Source organism: Biomphalaria glabrata, chromosome 14, assembly GCF_947242115.1.
Source record: "Biomphalaria glabrata chromosome 14, xgBioGlab47.1, whole genome shotgun sequence".
In the NCBI taxonomy this organism is placed as follows: Eukaryota; Metazoa; Mollusca; class Gastropoda; family Planorbidae; genus Biomphalaria; species Biomphalaria glabrata.
In genome coordinates, this window is record NC_074724.1 from 17939714 (window position 1) to 17961956 (window position 22243).

A 22243-nucleotide genomic window follows, 5' to 3' on the forward strand; every position below is an offset into this window, starting at 1 on the left:
ATGGATCTGCTACCTTGTAGGACACATAATTCTTATGAAATACTGTATGACTTCGCTACACGCAAGGCTCGTGTAATAATTCTGTGCATAGTAAAGAATGGATAAAATGCAAAGACGAATATATTTTCTAATAATACTAACTCTAAATTTTTACTTATTATCCATATCCCTACCCTAACTGGGCCCTGCGAAATCCGTTTTGCATTGGGCCCCACAATGGTTAAGTCTGGCCCTGCTATTTAGTAACGGGTGAATACAGGGTAGATTACTTGTTCTCTTTCCATGACTTCTTGATCACAATGGTTAAGTCCGGCCCTGCTATTTGGTGACGGGTGAATACTACTTGTTCTTCCCCCCTCCCTTTTTTTTCGCCTCTTAAATTACATGGGGTAACTCTAGTCCATCCGACTTGCAGAAATAAAAGAGTGATCTTTTCATTACTTGGTGTCCAAACTCTTGAGCCATGAAGAGAATTATATATATATATAAGATAAATATGAAGCTATAAAAACTCACAAATTCCTCCAGAATCTTGTTGAATATAGTAGTGATGCTGTTTGTCAAACTTGAGTTACAAACTTTGATATTTAGTTTACACTAAGGAAGACTTGAGTACAAGTTGCTAAAACAGCCATAAAGACTGTTAAAATACATTTTTGTTTTAAGTAATTTGAAAGATTTATATTTGATGTTTTGACTTCAAGTATATTAGATTTAGTAAATAATATAACAAATGGCTGGTTGGTCAATGCTGGCCCATAATGCAGCCCTTAAAAACTAATTAAATTGTATAATGAAAACACAGAGGTCAAGAGACAAATATTTTATGAGACTTTATTGTTATAAAGAAAAAAATGCAAACACGAAATTTGATTTTCTTTTATGAAAACAAGTTAGAACCAGTTACATAGATATAAAAGTGTAAAAGTATTCAAGACAAAATGAAATACTAAAATGTTTATTTTTTAATAAATGTAAGTTTTTTTAAAAAATGATTGCACAATGTTTCATAATTTATATCAAAAACAGAATAAAAAAAACATCAAATAGCCATGCAGATCACAATATTTATTTTAAAAAAAATAAAAATTATAAAACCAGTGTTCAAGGAATAAAAATGTAAAAAAAAATAAATTTTAAAGGAATTTTTATACTGAATAATAAACCTGATGTATAATATATGTACCAATCACTTGATCACATGTTAAGCATAATTTATAAATAGAAACAGAATAAACATTTGAAAGTTAAAAATAAAAAACTCATGACTTTAAGATTACTATCAGTAAGACAATGACCAATTTAGAAGTTTTGATGCTACCAATTTGTGGATAAAAAAAATGTCAACTGTCAAATAAAAGTTTAGATTTCAAGAAATGTTGAACTTCTTTACTTGACTCTGTGATGTTCAGAATAATAGACTAAGTGAGAGACACATGCTTCATCAAGAAATCACAGATGAGTGTGTGTGTGTGAATGTGTGTATGAGTCAAGTTTTTGTATTTTCCTATAGCCAGACTTTATAGCTTTCAAATTAAACTTGGTTACCAAAAAACAAAAGTGTATCTTAGAAACAAAATAATAAACTTGGGGAAATAGAAAACAAAATATTAAAACTTGAATATTTCAAATATCTTATTTTCTAAAACAACTTGAGACAATTCTGTGTCTTTGCATTAGATAGAGAGCAGTATCATTCCAAATAGAACTGCCATGTACCTGTGTATTAAAGTTTCAACATTCATTTCACAAACAACAAATAGACAAAAAGAAACTGACCATTTCTACAATCTTAGTTGTAAATATATCAATAATATTATAAGCATAAATAAACCAGCTCAACATGCCAAAACAAGTAATTTAGCCTAGTTCTAAAATTTAATGAAAAATATATTAATATTTTAAAACATTTTAATACCAATCAACAATCTTTTAGTGTACATCAAAAGTAAGATTGCAATATAATCTTTGTATGTAAGATGAAAGAAGACAAATGTAAATCTCAACATTATGAAGTAGAAGAAGAACATTAGAAATAATAATATTGTCCTTGCTACATCTAAGCTTTGTATAATTACACAGGCTAAGAAAAACTCAGCAGATCCATGTATCATAAGCCTTACTACATCTAAATATAGATAAATAGTAATTGCTGTCAATAACAACATGTAACTAGAAACCTAGTCATTTTTAATCAAAAACAAATATTTTCTTTTTCTTTGAGTTTCACTCAAAAGATTATGAGTTGTAAAAATGTTAATGAAGCTAAATAAATAAACTATACAGAATCAGTAATTTTTTCTATTATTTCTTTTTCTCTGTTTGAGCCTCCAGCACAGAAGAGTTAGGAGAACTCTCAGGCTTCACTAGATCTGGAGTAGAACTTGCCTCTACATTGCCCCCAGACTGTCTAAAAGTTAAACAATACTGATGAGCAACTTCAGCTTCTGCAATGGCTCTTCTGTAGATGTACTGTAGGTCACCTGAGTTGTAGCCACAATCCAATGCTTCCTTAACTTTGCCATAGGGTAACATTCTAAGACAAAAAATAGAAATTGGCTCCTTACCACAAGACAACATACTAATGCAAAAAAAAATAGTGAGAGAGAGAGAGAGACTGCTTAGCTTTGACAACATTCTAAGAAGAAATATATATAGAGAGAAGTAAAGGATTGCATGTTTACAAATTCTAACACCATTAAAATCCTTCCAAAAAAAACAACAACATGTACAAAGATGTTTAAAATACTCTTATTCAATCATAGAATCAGAGAATTAAATACAAATTCATGCCATTTTTATAGAAAACTAACAAATGTTTAGAGATTATGAAATTTAAAAAGAAAACTGTGGGAAAGTCACCTAGCTCCAGAATCTATATCAGTGACGGGCCAACTACGGCCCGCTGAAAGGTTTTTTTCTGACATGCCACATATTTTGTAATATTAATAAGAAATAATATTTTCAACACCAAAATGTTTTGAAGCTTCCAATGCGTTAATATAAAAAAAAAGTAAATCCTAGTATATAGTATTTTCTCTAGTGGCTTACAGAGCATTGCAAGAGTCTCTTAATTTAATGAAATCTGAAGAGTGTTGTGCTGTACTACATGAAAGTAAGATGGCTTAGTACAGGACAGAAATGGAGCTGAAAAACTCAAATGCAATTGTCTGGCATGCAGACTACATGTCCCGCCCATCAAAGTTTGGACCTTTTTACAGTCGCATTGATACTGTTCATGGTTTTCCATTATACAGTAAGTCAGTGATGCCCAAAATACGGCCCGCGGGCTGGATGGAACCGGAATGTCGGCATAAAGTGTAGACAAGCCCATCGAAAAAAAAAAAGCTGACTTATGTATCTTTACCTACGTTAAGGCCCTTAATTTTTCTTTAATTGATTTGTACCATGACCTTTAATATTAGTGTGTTTGTGAAATGAGAATCTACCTGAAAAAGAGAACGGATCTTAACTTTTTTTTTGTGGATCATGATAATTAGCCTACATATGTGATCTATAAAAAAAAAAAGGTATCTGTTTCCAAAAAGAACAAAATATAAACGTCATTATGAAACAAATATTCTTGGTTTGAGGCGCGAATAAAAAGATTGTTAGACTACGCCTAGTAGAAGATTGTTGGAAATATTTACCAAAAAGAAACATGAAAATGAGTCGATGTCAAAGCTAGCTACAATGTTGCTCTTTTTTATAAGTACAGAAAAAAAAATCACTTCAGATATCCAATTCCTTAATGTAAGTACTAGCTCCACAGTTTTTCTAATCTAATAGTTTCAAATTCAGGTAAATTTTATTTTTTTTGTACGTGTACAATTTCGTTCATGTGGCCCCCGACACGAGTGTCAGAAATTAAAATGGCCCGCAGGTCGAATTAGGTTGGGCATCACTGCAGTAAGTCAATAGATTAAATTAAAAGGTTTGTGTGACGTCATATAGAAAGTCGGTGAAAGTCTGACCATTTTGGATATGCAGGAAAATTACGCCAGAAAAACATCAATTACTAAGTTATTATTGAACATTTTAAAAAAATATATATATTATCTGTAAATCAAAAAACATATTATATAAAAAATTGTCAAAACCATCACAGTTTCCTTTAAGTAATTGAATCTTTACTTATCTTCCTTTGTGTATCAAATGACATGTAAAATTTAATAACCCTTTTTTATTTTTTAAAGCATTTCACTTACCTCCCTTGGTGTATCCAAGCATAATCATAGGAACCAAAAAACCGGATTGGAAATCTGCCAGCTTGGCAAGTCTTTAATTGAAACTTGTCTGGAATGCGACTTGGATGACAAACTTCAGCTGGCCACCATCTGTGTATGTAAAAAATGTACATTTGCAGTTACTTGAGCTTTGCAGAATGTATTACAAACAATGATTAACAGCTTCACCTTCACCTGTCCCTTTGTTGGGGCACCAGGCATGATTTATCAACGATCTTTCTCTATTCCTGTCTTTTACCTTGGATAGAACATCTTTCAAAGGCAGGCCCGTCTATTCTTTTATGTTGCCTTTCCATCGCTTTCTCTTTCTGCCTCTTCTTCTTTTAACTAGTACTGTTCCCTGAAGGAAGGTTTTTGCGAGCCCCCAAAGATTTTATAATAAGGTGTAACCCATAAAAGGTACAAAAAACAAACTTGAAGGATGCAGGTATAAAGTGGCATAGATAGATAGATATTTATTTCTATTTCAGGATTTGCTACTTTAATATTATTTAAGCTATGTTAAAGTAAATAAAAAGAAAGAAAGACAGTCAAAAGATCACAGTCTAAGGGACAGGTGAAGATAAAAGTAATATGGCTTTAAATGCTGGTTTTAATGTTGCAAAATTAATTGTAAATTGTAACATACAATCTTTGAGTTGCCATGGGCAAAAGCATGGATGATATATATATATATATATATATATGTATATTTTGTTCAAAAGTAACTAGACTATGGTGGGTATCAAGCAAACTTCAGAAATAGAGATATGGCCACCTACATTTGCAAAAGATAGAAGGTGAAAAAAAAAAAAATAATAAAAGAGGTTTATATAAAAAGGCACTAGGCCTATATATTATAACAAAAATATCTGGTAGGCCTTTTCTGTTTGACCTAACAGTTCTGTAGCTGTGGTGTTTTCAGTACCGGTACAAGGTTCTTCTAATAACTAAATGGAGGTAAAGAAATTGTCTTTCCCTAGGTGGTGTCCTTTGTTCAACAGATCTGCTACAGTCATAAGTCTAATATAATAAGCTCATGTGTGTAAGTCCTGCCATTATCAATTCTTCTACCTTGACTGCCTCCATATATTTCAAACTGGCAAAGATAGCCATTAGCACTGTCTGACAGACAGCACAACTAAATGCTGAATCTAGCATGTCTCTTATTTGGCATAAAATAGCAGAAATGATGGGTTTTCCCTTTAAACCCAATCATGCTTTCGTCGATGCTGATGCTCTGAGGGGGTGGTAGAAGTATTTAAACTTTCCATTGACATGCTTTATGAGTTCCTGCACCTTATAAAGCTATGTGGTAACAAAGTGTGGTCTGCAAAATGTAGACATTTTTTAATGATCTGGCAGTGATCTCAGTTCATATGTACAGGGATCCATGGCGCTTGTTGGCTCAGATTGCACAAGTCACAATATGCATTATAGTTGGGCTTCTTGTTCATGTTCCCATGTTCATTGTTACTCCTATAGATGCCCTAAACTCTTCCTTTGAGATAGGTGTCCATTTGTGAACACGAGATGGTGGTGTGGTTTCTATGTTGTCTTCAATGAATTGCCTAAGGCGGATCTTTAAAATAAGGTGGCAAGATAAGATAACCAATGAGGAAGTGCTACAAAGAGCAGGGTGCCAGGACATCCGCTCTGTTATCAGCAGCAGACGCCTTGGCTGGCTTGGCCACGTTCGTAGAATGCCAGTAGGTCGACTTCCACAGGACATTCTGTATGGGGATCTAATAGAAGGCAGGAGAGCTTCTGGTCGCCCACTTTTACGTTATACAGATGTCTGCAAATGCAACATGAAGCTCTTCAAAATCGACACTAGCAGCTGGGAAGAGGTGGCACTGGATAGATCTAGATGGAGAGAGAGCATAAAGGAAGGGTCTCGGATTGCAGATGTCATACACAACAGAAGCAGAAAGAAGGGTGAAAATGCAACGGCGCCTGGTGATATATGCCCAATCTGCGATCGCAGCTGTGTATCAAGGATTGGCCTCTTTAGTCACACAAGAAGTTGCAAAGGGAAAAGATCGTCTCTCGAAACGTAAAATGCCACAGAGTTATTGGTTTCATTGACAACCAAATTTACTATGTCATCCCTCAAAAAAAGGTTGACATAGGCTTTACATTTGGAACTGATGCAAGTTTTGGTCCTGGATGGGCTGTGAATAAAACTGGCCTAGGACCACAATCATGATTCTGACTCAACTGATTCTGAAGAGAACGAAAAAACATTATCATTTGTGTATAATTCTAAATTAGAACTAAGATAGGCCTATAGATCTAGACCAGGCATGTCAAACTCATTATGGTGTATGGGCCGCACAAAAAACTAACTGACCTGAAGGGCCGCAGCCAAAAATCAGTTGGAAAACATTGCATACTAATTTTATGTAAATTAGAAACAATACATTAGAATATGCAGCAATAAGTGGAATACCTGTCCCTTAGTTAGCTAAATTTGTAATGCTACTGTATTAATGAAAAATTACTATGGTTACGCATTATTTTCGTTGTCATGATGCTTGACATCTTTTCTTTGATACAAGTTTATTCATTTCAGGTTGAAGTTTTTTTGTCACTGACACTTTCATCACTAATGACAAATTTCAATCAGATAATCTTGAAAGGTGAGGTGTTTTGTAGCTTTCATAGTGGAAAAACAATCAAATTTGTGTCCAATGTCATCCAGAAACATAAAAAATTGGCAATGATTTAAACCACGGGGATGAATAAAATTGATAGCGACTGGAACTGGTCTTAGTACTAGGAAGATGGGGCGAAATGTCACAAGGGTAAGTTGTCACAAACACTATATCGGTATAATTTGATGCGCTATCAAAAAATGTGAAACTACATTTGAGATGTTTACAGAAACATATACAAATAGTTATAAAATGAAGCTGATACCTTTTCGCATTTCAAAGTTATCAGGAATCATCGTTTTGACTGTTCTGAAAGTGGAATTTATTTTTTTTTCGTAATTTTCTTGGTAAACACTTATACTGTTGAAATGATTGTCCATCATTACATTGTTTCATGTCTCTATTTATTAGTTACACATTGAAATTAGTTTTTTTCTTAAAGCTCGACCCAATAAAATGTTATTAAAATAAATGTTCTGAAAATTGTTGTGGGGCAAGTTGTCACACAGGTTGGGGTAATTTGTCACAGTTGTGACAATTTGCCCCAATGAAGATTAAGCATTTTGAAACAAATTTTAATATTAATATTTGTTTATTAATAATTATTTGTTTTTTTTTTCTTTTTTATGGATGCTACCTAAACAGTGTTAAGTGACTTTCTCCGTAAAAAATGTTGTTTACAAAGGTTATGCCAGCATCAACATACAGACAATATCTGTCCTCCGAGCACAACAATTATTTTTGGAAAAAAGTTCTCTAGTCCTACTATTTAGATAGGTTGGGGGTGCATTGCAGGGAGAAGTGAACAGATATTTTTAAAAAATTATATAGAAAAAAATGAAACATTTTTTGAAGAAAAACCTACAGCTTTCCATGTTAGGTCCAAAACATTTAAGAATTTCCACATATATATAATTCTTTCATGACGACAAGTCAAGGAAACTACTACAAGAACAAAGTATTGGCTAAATATGTTATTTCTTTTAGACAAAGCAAGATATGGCGATTTTTTTTTAATGTATGACATTTTACCCCATGCCCTGTGTCAACTTACCCTGGTGTGGGGCAAGATGTCACAACCTTAACCCAACCATGTTTCTGTTGTATAATTCTGATAAATAAAGAGATAAAGTTAATTTCATTTGCTCTAGTTGTTGTCTGAATGTTTAAGTTACAAAATGCTAAGTTTGGTGAGAATCAATGAATTCTAAATATGTTTAAAACATCAAAACTTGAAAATTGTGACAACTAGCCCCACCTTCCCTACATGTTGGAACTGTAATTGCTATGGGCATAATGCTTATTGGTGAATGATGCACTGAAAATGATCAAATTTAAAATAAGCATCAGTCTCTCTTATTTTTGCAAACAGATTTGCATCAGCAACATTTCTAACTAAATCATGGTTGGTGCGTACCTTGCGCCATCTGTTGCTAGACTAGCTAGCTTTAACAAAGGTAAATTGTATTGCAATATCACTTCCTGTAATTTTCCAAAAACATCCTCGCTTGTTGTGGTGTTATGCATAGAACAGAACTCAAATAGTTCCTCATGTATCTCAAAATTCCTGCCTTATGAATATAGCCACCTGTGCTACACGCGTTACATCAGTTGACTCATAGAGAGCAAATGAAAAGAATTCTATATCAGCTATTTTGTTCTTTAATTGTTCACGCAATCTGACTGACATGTCCTTTATTCTATCTGCCACAGTGTTTCTAGTTAACGTCATTTCTTTGAATGCTTTCACATTTTTCTGGACTTCCGCAGTTTTAACGACACACTCCTTATTAAAATACCTTCACTGAATGATTAGCTATAGCTTTCAATTACTTTTGACAAAATGTAGCTGGCTTTCAATACAGACTCACTCTTGTTTTTCAGTTTAACAACTACTATATGTTGCCTTTTAAAACTATTTTTCAATTCAAGTAGCTTGTCATCTCTCATTTTTCTGGTGTAAGCATCATATGCCTTTTTGTGATTAGCGTCATGTTGTTAGACATTGTACTCTTTAAACACACGAATGCAGGAATTGCAAATTAAGCAGTGATCTATTTCCGTCCTTAATTTTTTCTTTTAGTAGCAGTTGCTGCTGTAGTTACTGATTCTTCGTCATTATAAAATCCATTATTCTGGGAGATTAAATTGTCAGAAAACTAGTGTAAATTGTCATGTGATGGCAGAAAGTACTGAATAAACTGAATATAAAAGGAGCTAGTGGTTATTGAAATAAAATAGAATGACAATATTAACTACTGATAATTTTTGTGTAAGTCTAACATATTGCTTATTTATGATGTGACTTTTAACAATTAAATCAGCAATAAACTTAAAAGATAACTTGAAAAATAGGCCTAATTTGAAGATAATAAACGAAATTACCACATCTAATTCAATTTAACATAAATTTTCGAAAAACTATTTGTTTCCAAACATCTTATCATTAAAGAATACTTAATAAATTCAACGAATTTGATTGTAACATTTTAGTTTCTTATTTTACCTGAAAATTAGAGGTGATTGTTAATTGCTTAATAATGTAACATTATTTTGATAATTCTTGAGGTGGACATCACTGCTTGAACAGTGTCACCACATTTCATAATCCTATCTTTAGCAAGTTATGCATTTTAAACATTGGTGAAAAATGAAAATGCTATAAAATTTAAAGTCCTCTCGTTCTCTGCAAATATGGCATAGTTTCAGATCTATTAATATTGATAAAGATAGAGACATCAACAAAAATAAATCCCAGGACATTAAATTACTAATAATCCGGTACTTTTATAAACATCATATGTAAGTCCGCACTATTTTGTCTTGCGCTATTTTGTTGTGTCACCATAAACATAACATTCATTGAAGGTTGATCTTATTCATAAAAATATAAGAAGAATAATAAAAAATCTAAATATTTAATTTATTTAAAGCTATTATCCATTAAATAAAAAACAAATTAATCCCTTGACTGGCTAAGAATAAAACTTACTTGAAAAATTTCACTTTTGCCCAAACAATGTCTCCATACAGAGGTCTCTTGTCCATTTTACAATCAGAACATAGCCATGTGTTTTTACTTTTTTTGGTCTTAGCTAAGGCTTGACCTTCTCCCATACAGTCACTACAGTAGGCAGCTGGACACAAGGAACAGTTGACTACTTTGTCTATTTGATACACACAAAATACATTAGAAGAAGAAGGAACTAAAAATGATGAGCATGTGCAGCTAACCCTAACGCTATCACTTGAAAACTGTACACACACAATATTAAAATGAAAAAAAAAAAATGTCTTAATTCAAATGGAACATGAAATTGCAAGTTATTTTGACAAAGAAAACTTAATTTTAAAATAAAAGTAGTTTGTAACTACACTTACTGAATATTTTTACAATTGAAAAGACATTGTAATGTTTTCTGAGCTTCTCAGAATCAGGTGTATTAAGTGGAGTAATAAGGATTGTAGTATCAAATGAAATTATTGATGATTCTTGACATAGATATGTCATGCTAGAGTCATGTAACCAACCAATTTTCTGTTTTTCTTTTTCTGATTGTTCCAGATGAGGTCACTGCCACATTTTTTAAGTTATTGTGTAACTATATTGAATATAGTGGTCTCATTTTTATAGAAAACCTGGCTGATTGAGTTCAAAATTCTGGGTTGAGTGGTCTAAGATTTTTTGTGGTTTTTTTTTTTTACTCTCTTAGACTGAAGAAATGTGTGCCACACGGAAAATAGCCAGCCCCCTCTACCACCAAAGCAAAAGCTACCTTGACATGCAATATAGGTGAACGGGAATGTCTCTCCAAAATAGGGCTTCACAGCCATATGAAAAAGTGTTCGAGATAAACCATAGTCATTTCACGACTGAAGGAGGCAGACAAATTGTTGGTATGTTTAGCTAGATTGAACAAGTGAAAAAAAAAGGAGGCTGGTCAAAGAACTATACTGTTATAATCTGTCCTTGAAACAGTGAACAAAACTAAGTCTAACTTTTAGATTGAGTCAAGACATTACCTTGAGGACAGTCCAAGCATCTGTTTGCATTAAATTTATCCAGCTGATGTCTTTGCTGAACAGATTTGTAGTGTTTACTGCACACCATGGTGTTTGATGTCTTCATTATACTGCCTGCAGCAATGCACAACTCACTAGCATGATATGCTGTAGGGCACAAGATACACCGAACCAACGGACTATTTTCTGCAGCGAGACAAAGTTTATTTATAATTCACAGCTCACTGGTAAAATAGTTGGCAGGTAATGGCAGAAGTTGACATTATTGTTGTTTTATTAATGTATGTTAGTCAATGACTTAAAATCTGCTAAGTCATTGGTTTTCCTGGCTGAATCAGGCAATCCATTCCATGATCTAATAGCACTAGGGAATAAGGATTATTTGTAAAGATTTGTCGAAGTATGTGGAACAAGTAATATGCCTTTATCTTGGTGTCTTGGGGAGCATTTTATACGTTTTCCTTTTGTATATATGAAGATTATGGTTCAGTGTTATATGTATAATTGCTACTTTACTTTTAAGTCTATGGGAGGTTATTGTTGCTTGGTCATTGTTTTGTGGTTCCAAACAGCTAGTAAACCAATGTAGGCGTATTAAATTCTTAGTAAAATAGACTTGAAAAAAAACTTTGAAATAAACTTGAATATAATTGTGTTTCATAACTATACATAGATTAAATTAGGATATAGTAATAACACTAATGAATTGACAATTTAAAGAAAATCTCACCAAAAATTATCTTGTGACATATATTGAAGTAAAAAACTCCTCAGCCTACACAACAAAACATCGCTCCCCTTTCCTGGTGGGTACAGCATAATTAAACATGCAAATACACTCCATACCAATAATGCAACTACAAAGACGCTCATTTTCATCCAACATGGTCTGTTATAATGATGCTTTTATAATAATGGTCTTTATTACTGATTTGAAGGTCTGAGCACCAGGTACTATGATATCTTCTTTAAGCTAAAATTTGTACAATTATTTTTGTATTTGTTTATATTGTGAAGGTGATTTTCATCAAGAATTTTTACTATTAAAAAAATGGAGCGTTTCAAATTTCATTGTAACTATATGAAAAATGTTTCTGGCAAGAGACATGTATTAATATATTTCTAAAAATTAACATTAAAGGTGTATTTTAATTCTCAACTGTAAAAAAACTTGACAACAAATCATTTTAAAATTATTAACATTTAGAGTTTTTATGTTTTATTAGGTTTTAATATTCATTTATATTTTAAAGCAACATTTTAATTAATAAATAGTAAATTCAAACAGAATATTATTCATGAATAGAAAAGTTTCCTAAAATTTAAAACTGACCAAGTTTTTAAAAATCAATTATTTAAACTGCACTTTCTGAGGCAAAAACCTTACCCTTATCAATAGAGCAAGTTGAACACTTATGTAAGAGGCAGACAAATGCTGGTAGTGCACCTTTAGTTTGTTGATACTTAGTGGCACAATCTTCATGATAATACATACAACAATTGATATCATTACACTTGAGTGTTGTACCATCTGGATTCTTGCAAGCAAAACAAACTTTTTCCACTGAAATACAAACAAAAACTTGATTTCACATAATAAAGAATATGAATTATTTTTAAAAGTTCAGTTTTGAAATTATTTAACTATAATTGACTTTTGAAAGTCCTACGGTTAAGTGACAGAGAGTGTGGGATTACTGAAACTGTCAGATAACTAAAGGTGAGCTGTGTTAAGGACTTCATACAATTTAACCATATAGGACCAAGTTGAAGGAAATTCTATTTATGATGTAATAAAATATTCTCTTAGATTTTCAAGGGTATAAAATAAACAACAGTCGAAAAAAAAAATAATCATCCAAAAAATGATGTTGTCTATACTATGTTGAATATAGCTAAATTACAATTAAAGCCTTACCTGAAATATCTAATGTGCGTAGTGTTATGATGTGTGCTTTGTATTTTTTTATTGTATTTAAAAAAAAAAAGAAGTAAACATGATAATAGAACTAACCATAAAATTCACAAATGACCAACCTGCTGAACATTCTGAACAAAAGGTGACTCCTGTATCTTTAAGAATGCCACAACTTAAATGAATGTATTGGTGACAAGCACCTTTACAAATCTGTAATTGTCTTCCCTTTCTTCTACAAACTTTACATTCCTGTTTTGTTTCAAAGCCACTCAACACATTTACTAGTTGAACAAGCTGAAGATCCAAGGAGTCAGGATTGATTTTAATTTGTCTAAGTCCTGTAATCTCCTGCAAAAGTGAACAAAATATTTATATTTGTAATGTTAAAGAAATTTGAGATGTTTAGATAACTTACTAAATACTTAGACTTCCACTCCATTCAGCACAAAAAGTAGCAAGCTGTACCCCCTAGAATTCTGTCTCCTGCAATGTCTTCAGCCTTTTCTCATCTGGTGTCATATGCCTTGAGATCCTCTATGAAGATGTGGCACCAGGATCTATAAGGATGTTCTTGTCTGTAATTGCCAAGTATTGTCCTCCATGTTATTGCTATCCTTGGGAAGTGCTCTTCTATCTGTTTGAGGACATATCCCACAAATCTCATAGGATACTGGCGGAGGATTACCAGCTTCCATCGCCTCATCATGGCACCTTCGTGGAAACGTCAGCCCAGGGAAGGCCAAGAACGAGAGCTAACATGGCTCCCAGTGAGCTACCAATGTATGCTCTAACAAGTGTACCTGCACGTGGTGGGAATGTGAAAAAGGCTTGCTAACCAGACTGAAACCCCCATCGCCCTGTTCCCCAATGGTGATGGTCCTCCCCAAAGGTGCAATTGGACAGTATAGGCACAAGGAGGGCCCCCACGTAGGGCTTGGGCCTCCGGCCCCGCATAAGAGGAGGAACTTATGTCAGGGCTTGGAGGACCGTGCAACATGACAAGCCAGGTATGATTACATGATCACCTAGTCCCAGGGGACTCCTGACAGAGGGGTTGGTGAAGAGCCAATTTCTCATCCTGGTCACAGGATAAAAGCCTTTCCCGGGTCACATGGTTCATAAAAGGGATGCGGTCATCTTGAACCATAAAGGACATCTGATTCATAGGATACTGGGTCATTATTTTATTAAGTGATCGAGTGCCTGTTCAGCATACGAGGGATCTTTACTACACTGGGCTTTCAAAGAATTTGTGATGATTAGTTATTAGTAAGATATAGAAAAAACTTTTAGTTCATATTTCTCACTATAGATCTAGATCATCTTAAATCTAATAACTTGGATCTAGATCTCTAGTGACTCTAGATCCAATATATTACTAGTCTATTATAATTTATATTCCATCAGACTTATACTACTCAATAACTCATTATATATTATAATCATGTAAAGTAGGCCTACATCTATAGGCCTATAGACTCAACTATTATAGAGAATGGTGGGCATACTAGATCTAGATCTAGTAACAACAGTGTAAAAATTCAAAGCCTGACAAAGCCAGCGCATAGCGGCCAGGCAACTCTCTTAACTCCGATACTTTTCAAAAGCTGGCAAGCACCCATTCAGCCCATTGAAATTGAAGTTTAGATGCTCTAGATCAAAAGTAGGTGCTTCGATAAACTGACCTAGATCCAATTTTTTTTTCTCCCAAAAAATGGCTGAAAATAAAGTGTGTCAGCACATTTTACCCTTTTTTTAAGGGTGGTCATTTCCATCAAAGTTTTAGCACATTGTATTTGATTTCAGGACTAATTGTGATTACTTTTTGTTAACATAAGATAGCAGAGATCATTTTTATTTGCTTTTGAAGCCAATCTGTTAAATTTTTCTTAACAAAAGTTTATGTGAAATTTTTACAACTTTTTCCTATAAAAGTTACAACAATGCTGTTTGCTACAATAATTTATCATATTATGAAATGTCTATATTTCAAATTTCATTAAATTCTCTTGGCGCACTTTAAAGATATTTGATATTAAAATTAACAAAGACAAAGAAGGGTAAAATTTTATTTTTTAAATAAAATAAAAAGTTTATAGTTACAACAATCTCACTAATTCTATTGAATTTAGCATGTTAACATATATCTGTGTGCTAAGTTTGAACTTTGTAGCTTGGCGCACTCTTTAGATACTAATTTTCAAAGTTGATGGTTAAAATCTATTTTTAGTAACAACCAACACTGATTTACTGGAAATGGTCAATTTCTATCTATCACGTCCTATTTTTAGAAGCACAGATAGGAATTTTTCCTTTAGATTAACTTTTATAATGTTTAAATGCTAGATTATGGAGAGGAAATGTGTCTTTATTATAATGACTTTGAAATGTGGAAATTTTAAAGTAAAAATAAATATTTTAAAATAATAATATTAAATATTTATTTTTTTTTCATATTTTTAGCTCTGCGAACTATTAATTAATTATTTTTTTCTGTGTGTTATTTTTTTCTATTAGTAGTCCTATACATGTAAATTAATAGTTAATAATTGAGTACATTATATTTTTAAAATGATGAGCTATTACTGCACAAAAATTTAAGTAAAAAATCTTTTAATAACTTCTAAATAAATCGCAAGTTTTTTTTTTATTTTACTGTCCGATGCAAGAAATTTTTCATTTACAATTTAATTTTTAAAGCATTTAAATTCAGGCATTTTAAAATGATTAATTGCCAGTGCTCTACATAAAGGTTTAAACTGTTTTTTATGAAGTTTATTAAACTTATAGTCATAAAATTTTAGCAAATATTTTTCTGCGCAGTGCTATTTTCATTTTTAATCTATAAAATTATCTATCTGATGCATATAAATAGCTATTTAAATACAGTAGAATTATAATTAAACAAAATAAAACACACTACAGATCTCTGATTTGTTTTATTTGTGATTTTTGGGCTCATATGATGACAAAATCACATATATTTGAATTTTTTGTCGAAGGCTTTTTTTATATATTAATTCACTTTTTTTCAAAGATTTTATTGCTTGGTCTTATTTTTTAAATTTGTTTTAACAGAATACAGGTTAATGAAAAAGAGTGTGAAGTTTCAATGCCATATCTTTAAGACTTTTTATAATACGGTTAATTAAAGTTCAACTGTCAGTTGTTTCGGTCACAGATTTTTTTTCGCTTTACAAAGGCTAAAGAAGGCTAATTTTTGGCCACTAAAAATTTAATATATATATATAATTGGTATCATTGGAAAGCATTTCTCAAGCTCTATCTAACCAAATAGGTTTCATTGTATTGTGATCATTTTGAAATTTTTATCGAAGTACCTATCAAAAGTATTCAAATTAAAGAAACTAAATATCTTATCTAGAATATATATATAGGCCTATATATATATACGTAGTCATCTTCCTTTTTGAAGTAACGTCTAACCAAATAGGTTTCATTGTATTGTGATCATTTTGAAATTTTTATCGAAGTACCTATCAAAAGTATTCAAATTAAAGAAACTAAATATCTTATCTAGAATATATATATAGGCCTATATATATATACGTAGTCATCTTCCTTTTTGAAGTAACGTCTAACCAAATAGGTTTCATTGTATTGTGATCATTTTGAAATTTTTATCGAAGTACCTATCAAAAGTATTCAAATTAAAGAAACTAAATATCTTATCTAGAATATATATATAGGCCTATATATATATACGTAGTCATCTTCTTTTTTGAAGTAACGTCTGTATTATATAAGATAAGATATCTATCTAGACTGATTCAAACCACTCTAGTAACTGAAGGACTAAATCTAGGTCTAGACTTAGGTCTAGTCTAAAAGACAATATGACAAAACGAGATTTTTCTAAAAATAGAACTTTAACTGTGTCAAAAGACCGGATGTGCGCATGTTCAACATAGATCAAAATCTTATTTTGCATTCTTCCCAAAATGGAAAAATAATAAAATCAGATTATTTTCTCATTGAAATAAATCTGGATTTTTTAATTTTTTTTTTTAAATGCCAGGGAAATTTCGAATTTTTTTTTTAGAAAATCGGATCAGATGAAATTTTCGGAAAATTCCCATCACTGCATGATAAATTTTAATGTTAATTAATAAATTGTGAAATATTTGAGAAAAATAAAAGCAAATGTCCTTTTTAACAAAACTGAAAGATAAATTATCTAAACAGATCTTATATATATATATATATGCTGATTAAAATAAAATTCGAACAAACCTTTTCTTTATGTTTTTTAATTCCACCAGTAACATACTTGTGCACATGAGATGCAATGGATGATCTAACTTTATACAGGCATTTCTCTGTGTCAGACAGTTCTGCCCATTCCTCTTGTAAATGTTTCAGCACTGTTAACATGTTCCAATCTGGGTGTAAGTTTTCTAGTATTCTTGCACGACGCTCATAAAAAACATCAAAATTTCCTTTTGGGATCTTTCTCTTGATTCTGACTTGCTTGGAAGTCTCTGTAACCTGCTGGCCTTCATCTATGCAGCTGGCATCTTCTGGTAAACCAAAAAGTTTTCTACGAACTCTCTCCACCATTTTTTGGACAGAGTATTCTTTCCGCCCAATCCTGTACATATACTGGAAGGTGCACTGCTCCCTTCTATCTTCTATTGATAGTTTGAAAGCTCTCTCTGCTTCAATCACTGCCAAATGCCAAGATGGAAACCAGGCTGGACTAACCTTATAGTCAGAAGGCCTCCAGCACTTCCTTAAAATATCTTCAGGGCCATATTTAGCCATTTCAAAAAAATGTTCTCTTCCATGATACTCTAAAAGTGAAGTTTCATTGACCCAACTTCTGTAATAGCCACGACCAAAAAACTGCACATGGAAAACATGAGAAGATCTTTCTTCATCTAAGAAAGAAATGAAAGCAATTATTTTCTTATTATAATGATGTTATGATTGAGACAAAAAAATGTTTTTGAAACATGCAGTCACTGTTTTAACTAAAATCCATTATGCAATCCATATTTCAATCTAGAGATTCCATATATATATTTAAAAAAGATTCATTAATTAGCAATAACAAACCAAACCATGCCAGTGATTTTGGATATATTTAGCTGTGAATTAGAATCTCAAAATTAATTTACTGAATTGGCCTCCTTAAGTCGTAGAACGACTATGCTTCATCTCAGAGCACACTTCCTCATGTGGCCGTGGAGCCCTATTTTGGAGAGACACTCCCGTCCACAGATAGCGCAGATTAAGGTGGCTTTTGCTTCGGTGATAGAGGAGCTGTCTGTTTTTCGAATTGTACGTTTTTCTTCCTGAGCTGAGACCCATGTACTTTCACTGTCCATAGCTTTCTTGGTCACTGTCTCTCTCCATCTGTTGCGGTCTAGAGATATGTCTTCCCAATTGTCAGCATTGATGTTCACTGATTTGAGGTCACATTTTATTACGTCTATGTAACGGAGGTGGGGGCAACCAGTTTTTCTTGTGCCAGTCGCGAGTTATCCATAGAGGATGACTTTCGGGATGCGCTTGTCCTCCATCCGGCGAACATGTCCAAGCCAGCGCAAACGGCGTTGTCTGAGGGCTGTAAAGATGCTGGGAATGCCTGATCGCGCAAGGATCTCAGTATTGTACACTTTTTCTTTCCATGTGACATTCAAAATCCTACGGAGACATCTCGAATGGAATGAGTTCAGTTTTCTCTCCTGCTTTGCGTAGGTGGTCCATGATTCACTGCCATACAACAGTGTACTCATAACGCATGCCTTGTAGACTTCCATTTTGGTCACCGTAGTTAGCTTGTGGTTTTCCCAAACTCTTGACCTGAGTCTAGCGAAGGTTGAGGCAGCCTTCCCTATGCGTTTTTTATCTCCTCTTCTAGAGACAGGTCATCTTTAATTGTGGATCCCAGATAGCAGAATTCGTTTACGGGGCCAGCTTGTTATCGTCTATGAGGATGGAGGGTGGTGCTGTAGCAGGTGGTCCCATAACATTTGTTTTCTTCGTGCTAATAGTCAAGCCATATTCTTTACAGGCCTGAGAGAAGCGGGACATTAGTGACTGAAGTTCCTCTTGTGAGTGTGCCACTAGCGCTGCATCATCTGCGAATAGCATATCTCTTATGAGGGTGGTTCTGATTTTAGTTTTGGCCCTCAGTCTGGCAATATTTAGGAGTTTACCATCAAATCTAGAATGGAGATAGATGCCTTCGGTGGATTTGTCAAACGCACCGTGGATTAGCATTGAAAATAGTATTCCAAAGAGGGTTTGGGCCAGGACACATCCTTGTTTAACTCCGCTGTTTAAACTGAAACTTTCAGAGCTGTCACCGTTGAATTGCACTGTACCCATCATATTTTGGTGGAAGATATGATTACATTTAGTAGCTTGGGTGGACAGCTTATTATCTGTAAAATTTAAAAGAGGCCATCTCTGCTAACTAGATCGAAGACCTTTGCCAGGTCAATAAACGCAATGTACAAAGACATCCTTTGTTCTCTGCACTTTTCCTGGAGTTGGCGGATGGAGAAAATCATGTCAATCGTGGATCTCCCTGAGCGAAAGCCGCATTGTGATTCTGGATAGACCCGATCAGCAAGTTTTTGTAGCTTGGGAAGTGTCACTCGAGCAAAGACTTTGCCTACAATACTTAGGAGTGAGATTGCCCTGTAATTGTTGCAGTCGCTTCTGTCACCTTTGTTTTATACAGTGTAATGATTTTAGCATCCCGCAGGTCTTGTGGCACAGCACCTTCTTGCCAACATTTGCAAAGCAGTTCGTGTAGAGGTTGGATTAGAGTAGTTTTGCATTGTTTTAGAAGATCTGGGGGGATATCATCACATCCGGGCAGCAATGTTGTCTATGGCTTTGTTGAGCTCAGACAGGGTGGGTGTTTCGTCTAGCTCGTTCATTGTGGGTAATTGTATGATGGCCTTAAGAACTGAGTCAGAGACTGAGCTTGTTGTGGTGTAGAGCTCAGAGTAATGTTGAACCCATCTGTGCATTTATTGGCACTTGTCTGTGATAATTTCCCCAGTTGTTGATTTAAGAGGTGCTGTCTTGTTTTGGGAGGATCCGAGAGCCTTTTTGATTCCTTCGTACATCCCTCTTATGTTGCCCACTTGGGCTGTGAGCTGAATATTCTCACTGAGCTCTACCCAGTATTCATTGGCACAGATCCTTGATGTCCTCTGTGCATTGGCTCTAGTTTCTTTCAGAGTTAACAGGTTGCGTTGGGTAGGTTTTGCCTTCTAAGTAGCGAGTGCATCTCTTTTTGCTCTGATGACAGGTCCTAAAATAGCTGATTAAGAGTCAAACCAATCATTTTGCTTGTAATTTTCCTTCCGAAGATTTCCAGGGAAATCTTTTGTATGGTGGACTTGAGGTGTTCCCATTTTTCTGTTGCTGTATTTCCAGAGATATTTTTATACTCGCGTTTAAAAGATTCCGCAAACTGTATCTGGAGATCAGGGTGACACATCTTGCTTACATCCCATTGGGGTCTTCCGATCTGCTTGGTATGGTGGATTTTTTTGGGGAGAAGATTGATCTTACAACATACTAAGGAGTGATCTGTGTCACAGTCTGCACTGTGATAGGACCTGGTAAGCTTGAAAAATTTTAAGCACTTTTGTCTTACCATGTTCTGGTAATTTACTGTGAAATACTGATAATTCATAAATAAAATGCATCTCAATTCAAATTCCCTTCATTGTTTAGTAAGATCTTGTAATCTTATAATCTTGATCTTATAAATATAATCAATAATTAGTTGATTTGAAGTCACTTTTACCTGGTAATTTAAATAGCCCTTATTTTACAATCATGCACACACCAGATGAAATATGTTATCTGTTCGACTAATTATCACTTGCTATATCCATATTTTAAAAGTTTTAAATTGAAAAAGGCCTCCTCAATTTCTTAAAATTCAAAAAACTTAAAAAGAAAAGTTCAAATCACTAACAAGTGAAATAAAAAAAAAAAGCAAAAAAAAACCCCACAAAAACCTGCTCAAAAGCATCATTACAGAGGAATATTTCGTAGAACATATTTGTCACTAATAAAACTAAACATAAAATACCCTCTATTTCTATGACTTTAATATCAAGGAAAATAATGTTTGAGAATATCAAAATATTAAGTTATTTCCCTTGTTAAAGAGTAAAAAAAATAAATTCTGATTAAAATTTAAAGAACCACTCTGTTCCCTGCCACATCAAATTAAGCAGGTTCCAATGTATTCTATGAATAGGGCAATTAGTTGATTTGCTGCTTTAGGCAGGCTAGCATTTTGATATCAAGAAGTTCAAAATATTTAAATCTATAGATTTATTTATATAATACATTCTAGCTAGACTTTAGATCTTATTTATAAATCTAAATCTACAATTCCTGTCTATAGATCTAGTTTAGGGATTAAATAATTATAAAGAAAACAAAATAATTTGTTACCTGTTGTGTGCCTAGATTTTGTGTGCATATTGTTAAATGGATCTCTAGAAATCATGCATGGCCAAAAAGGATAACCTCTAATTTTGGCCCAGAACATGTCACCTAACTGGTATTTGCTGCCCTTTTTCCTGGAACACAGTTTCTGTGACTTTCTAAGGGAAGCTTCATTTTGATCTGCATCTTGAATCATTTTGTGCAAGTTTGCTTTTGAAGGAAATTGTGATAATCGTAAATACACAACTTTTCTTGAACTTGGAATTAGATTGCCATCTTTAACTTTCAGAGATTCTTGTGTAAGATCCTTGTCAATTTTTCTATTGGAAGCTGTAGATCTAGAAATTTCTTCACTTGACTTGAACTCAGTGTTCGATGATTCCATTGTCAACTTCAACTTGGGCATGTGCTGATACTGATGTAGACTCTTATCTTCTATACTATAGAATTATAGATCTACTAGGTCTAGGAGTACTATGATAACTATCATAACTTGATAACTATGAGTATGACTGGTATACCCTATGACTACTATGATGTAACTATCTTACTATCATTTATCATATATTATGATGTCATATAATAATCATATTATTATTATCATTTTTGTCATGACTGTCAATCATCAATGAATATTATTATTATATACGACTATGACTAGTATGACTATGAGTATGACTGAGTAGTATCAAAGTATGAGTACTAGATCTAGATCTATGACTAAGACAGTCTAAGACTAAGTTAGTAAGTATGAGATGTCAGATGTCTAAAAAGTATGACTAGTATGAATATGATCTAGATCTATCTCATCTGTAATGTCACTAATCTGGTATCATTAATAATTTTATCTACTCTCTAGAAGTAAGCTTCCTTTTATTTTTAATCTTTGAAATGAAAAGAGTTACCTACATGGATTGCCAGTTAAAATTATGCTAAATCTCAAATATGTCTCCGGCGGTCTTTGT

General features: G+C 33.3%; 1 protein-coding gene across 1 annotated transcript; it reads right to left on the bottom strand.

Annotated features, from left to right (window-relative positions):
- Positions 1-1906: 1906 nt before the first annotated feature.
- On the bottom strand, positions 1907-21892 carry LOC129922996 (histone-lysine N-methyltransferase NSD3-like). Its single transcript, XM_056011619.1, has 8 exons — positions 21285-21892; positions 17079-17725; positions 12944-13172; positions 12294-12470; positions 10907-11092; positions 9876-10050; positions 4209-4337; positions 1907-2536 (listed from the first exon to the last, which is right to left on the bottom strand). The coding sequence occupies exons 1-8, from the start codon at positions 21682-21684 to the stop codon at positions 2305-2307; spliced, it is 2175 nt and encodes a 724-aa protein (XP_055867594.1). The 5' UTR covers positions 21685-21892; the 3' UTR covers positions 1907-2304.
- Positions 21893-22243: the final 351 nt, after the last annotated feature.

Coding starts and splice junctions, on each gene's coding strand:
- LOC129922996 (XM_056011619.1), bottom strand. CDS start 21,684: ATGCCCAAGTTGAAGTTGACAATGGAATCATCGAACACTGAGTTCAAG. Junction 17,726..21,284: donor AAAATCTAGGCACACAACAG/GTAACAAATTAT, acceptor TTTCTTTCTTAG/ATGAAGAAAGATCTTCTCAT. Junction 12,471..12,943: donor TTGTTCAGAATGTTCAGCAG/GTTGGTCATTTG, acceptor TTTGTATTTCAG/TGGAAAAAGTTTGTTTTGCT.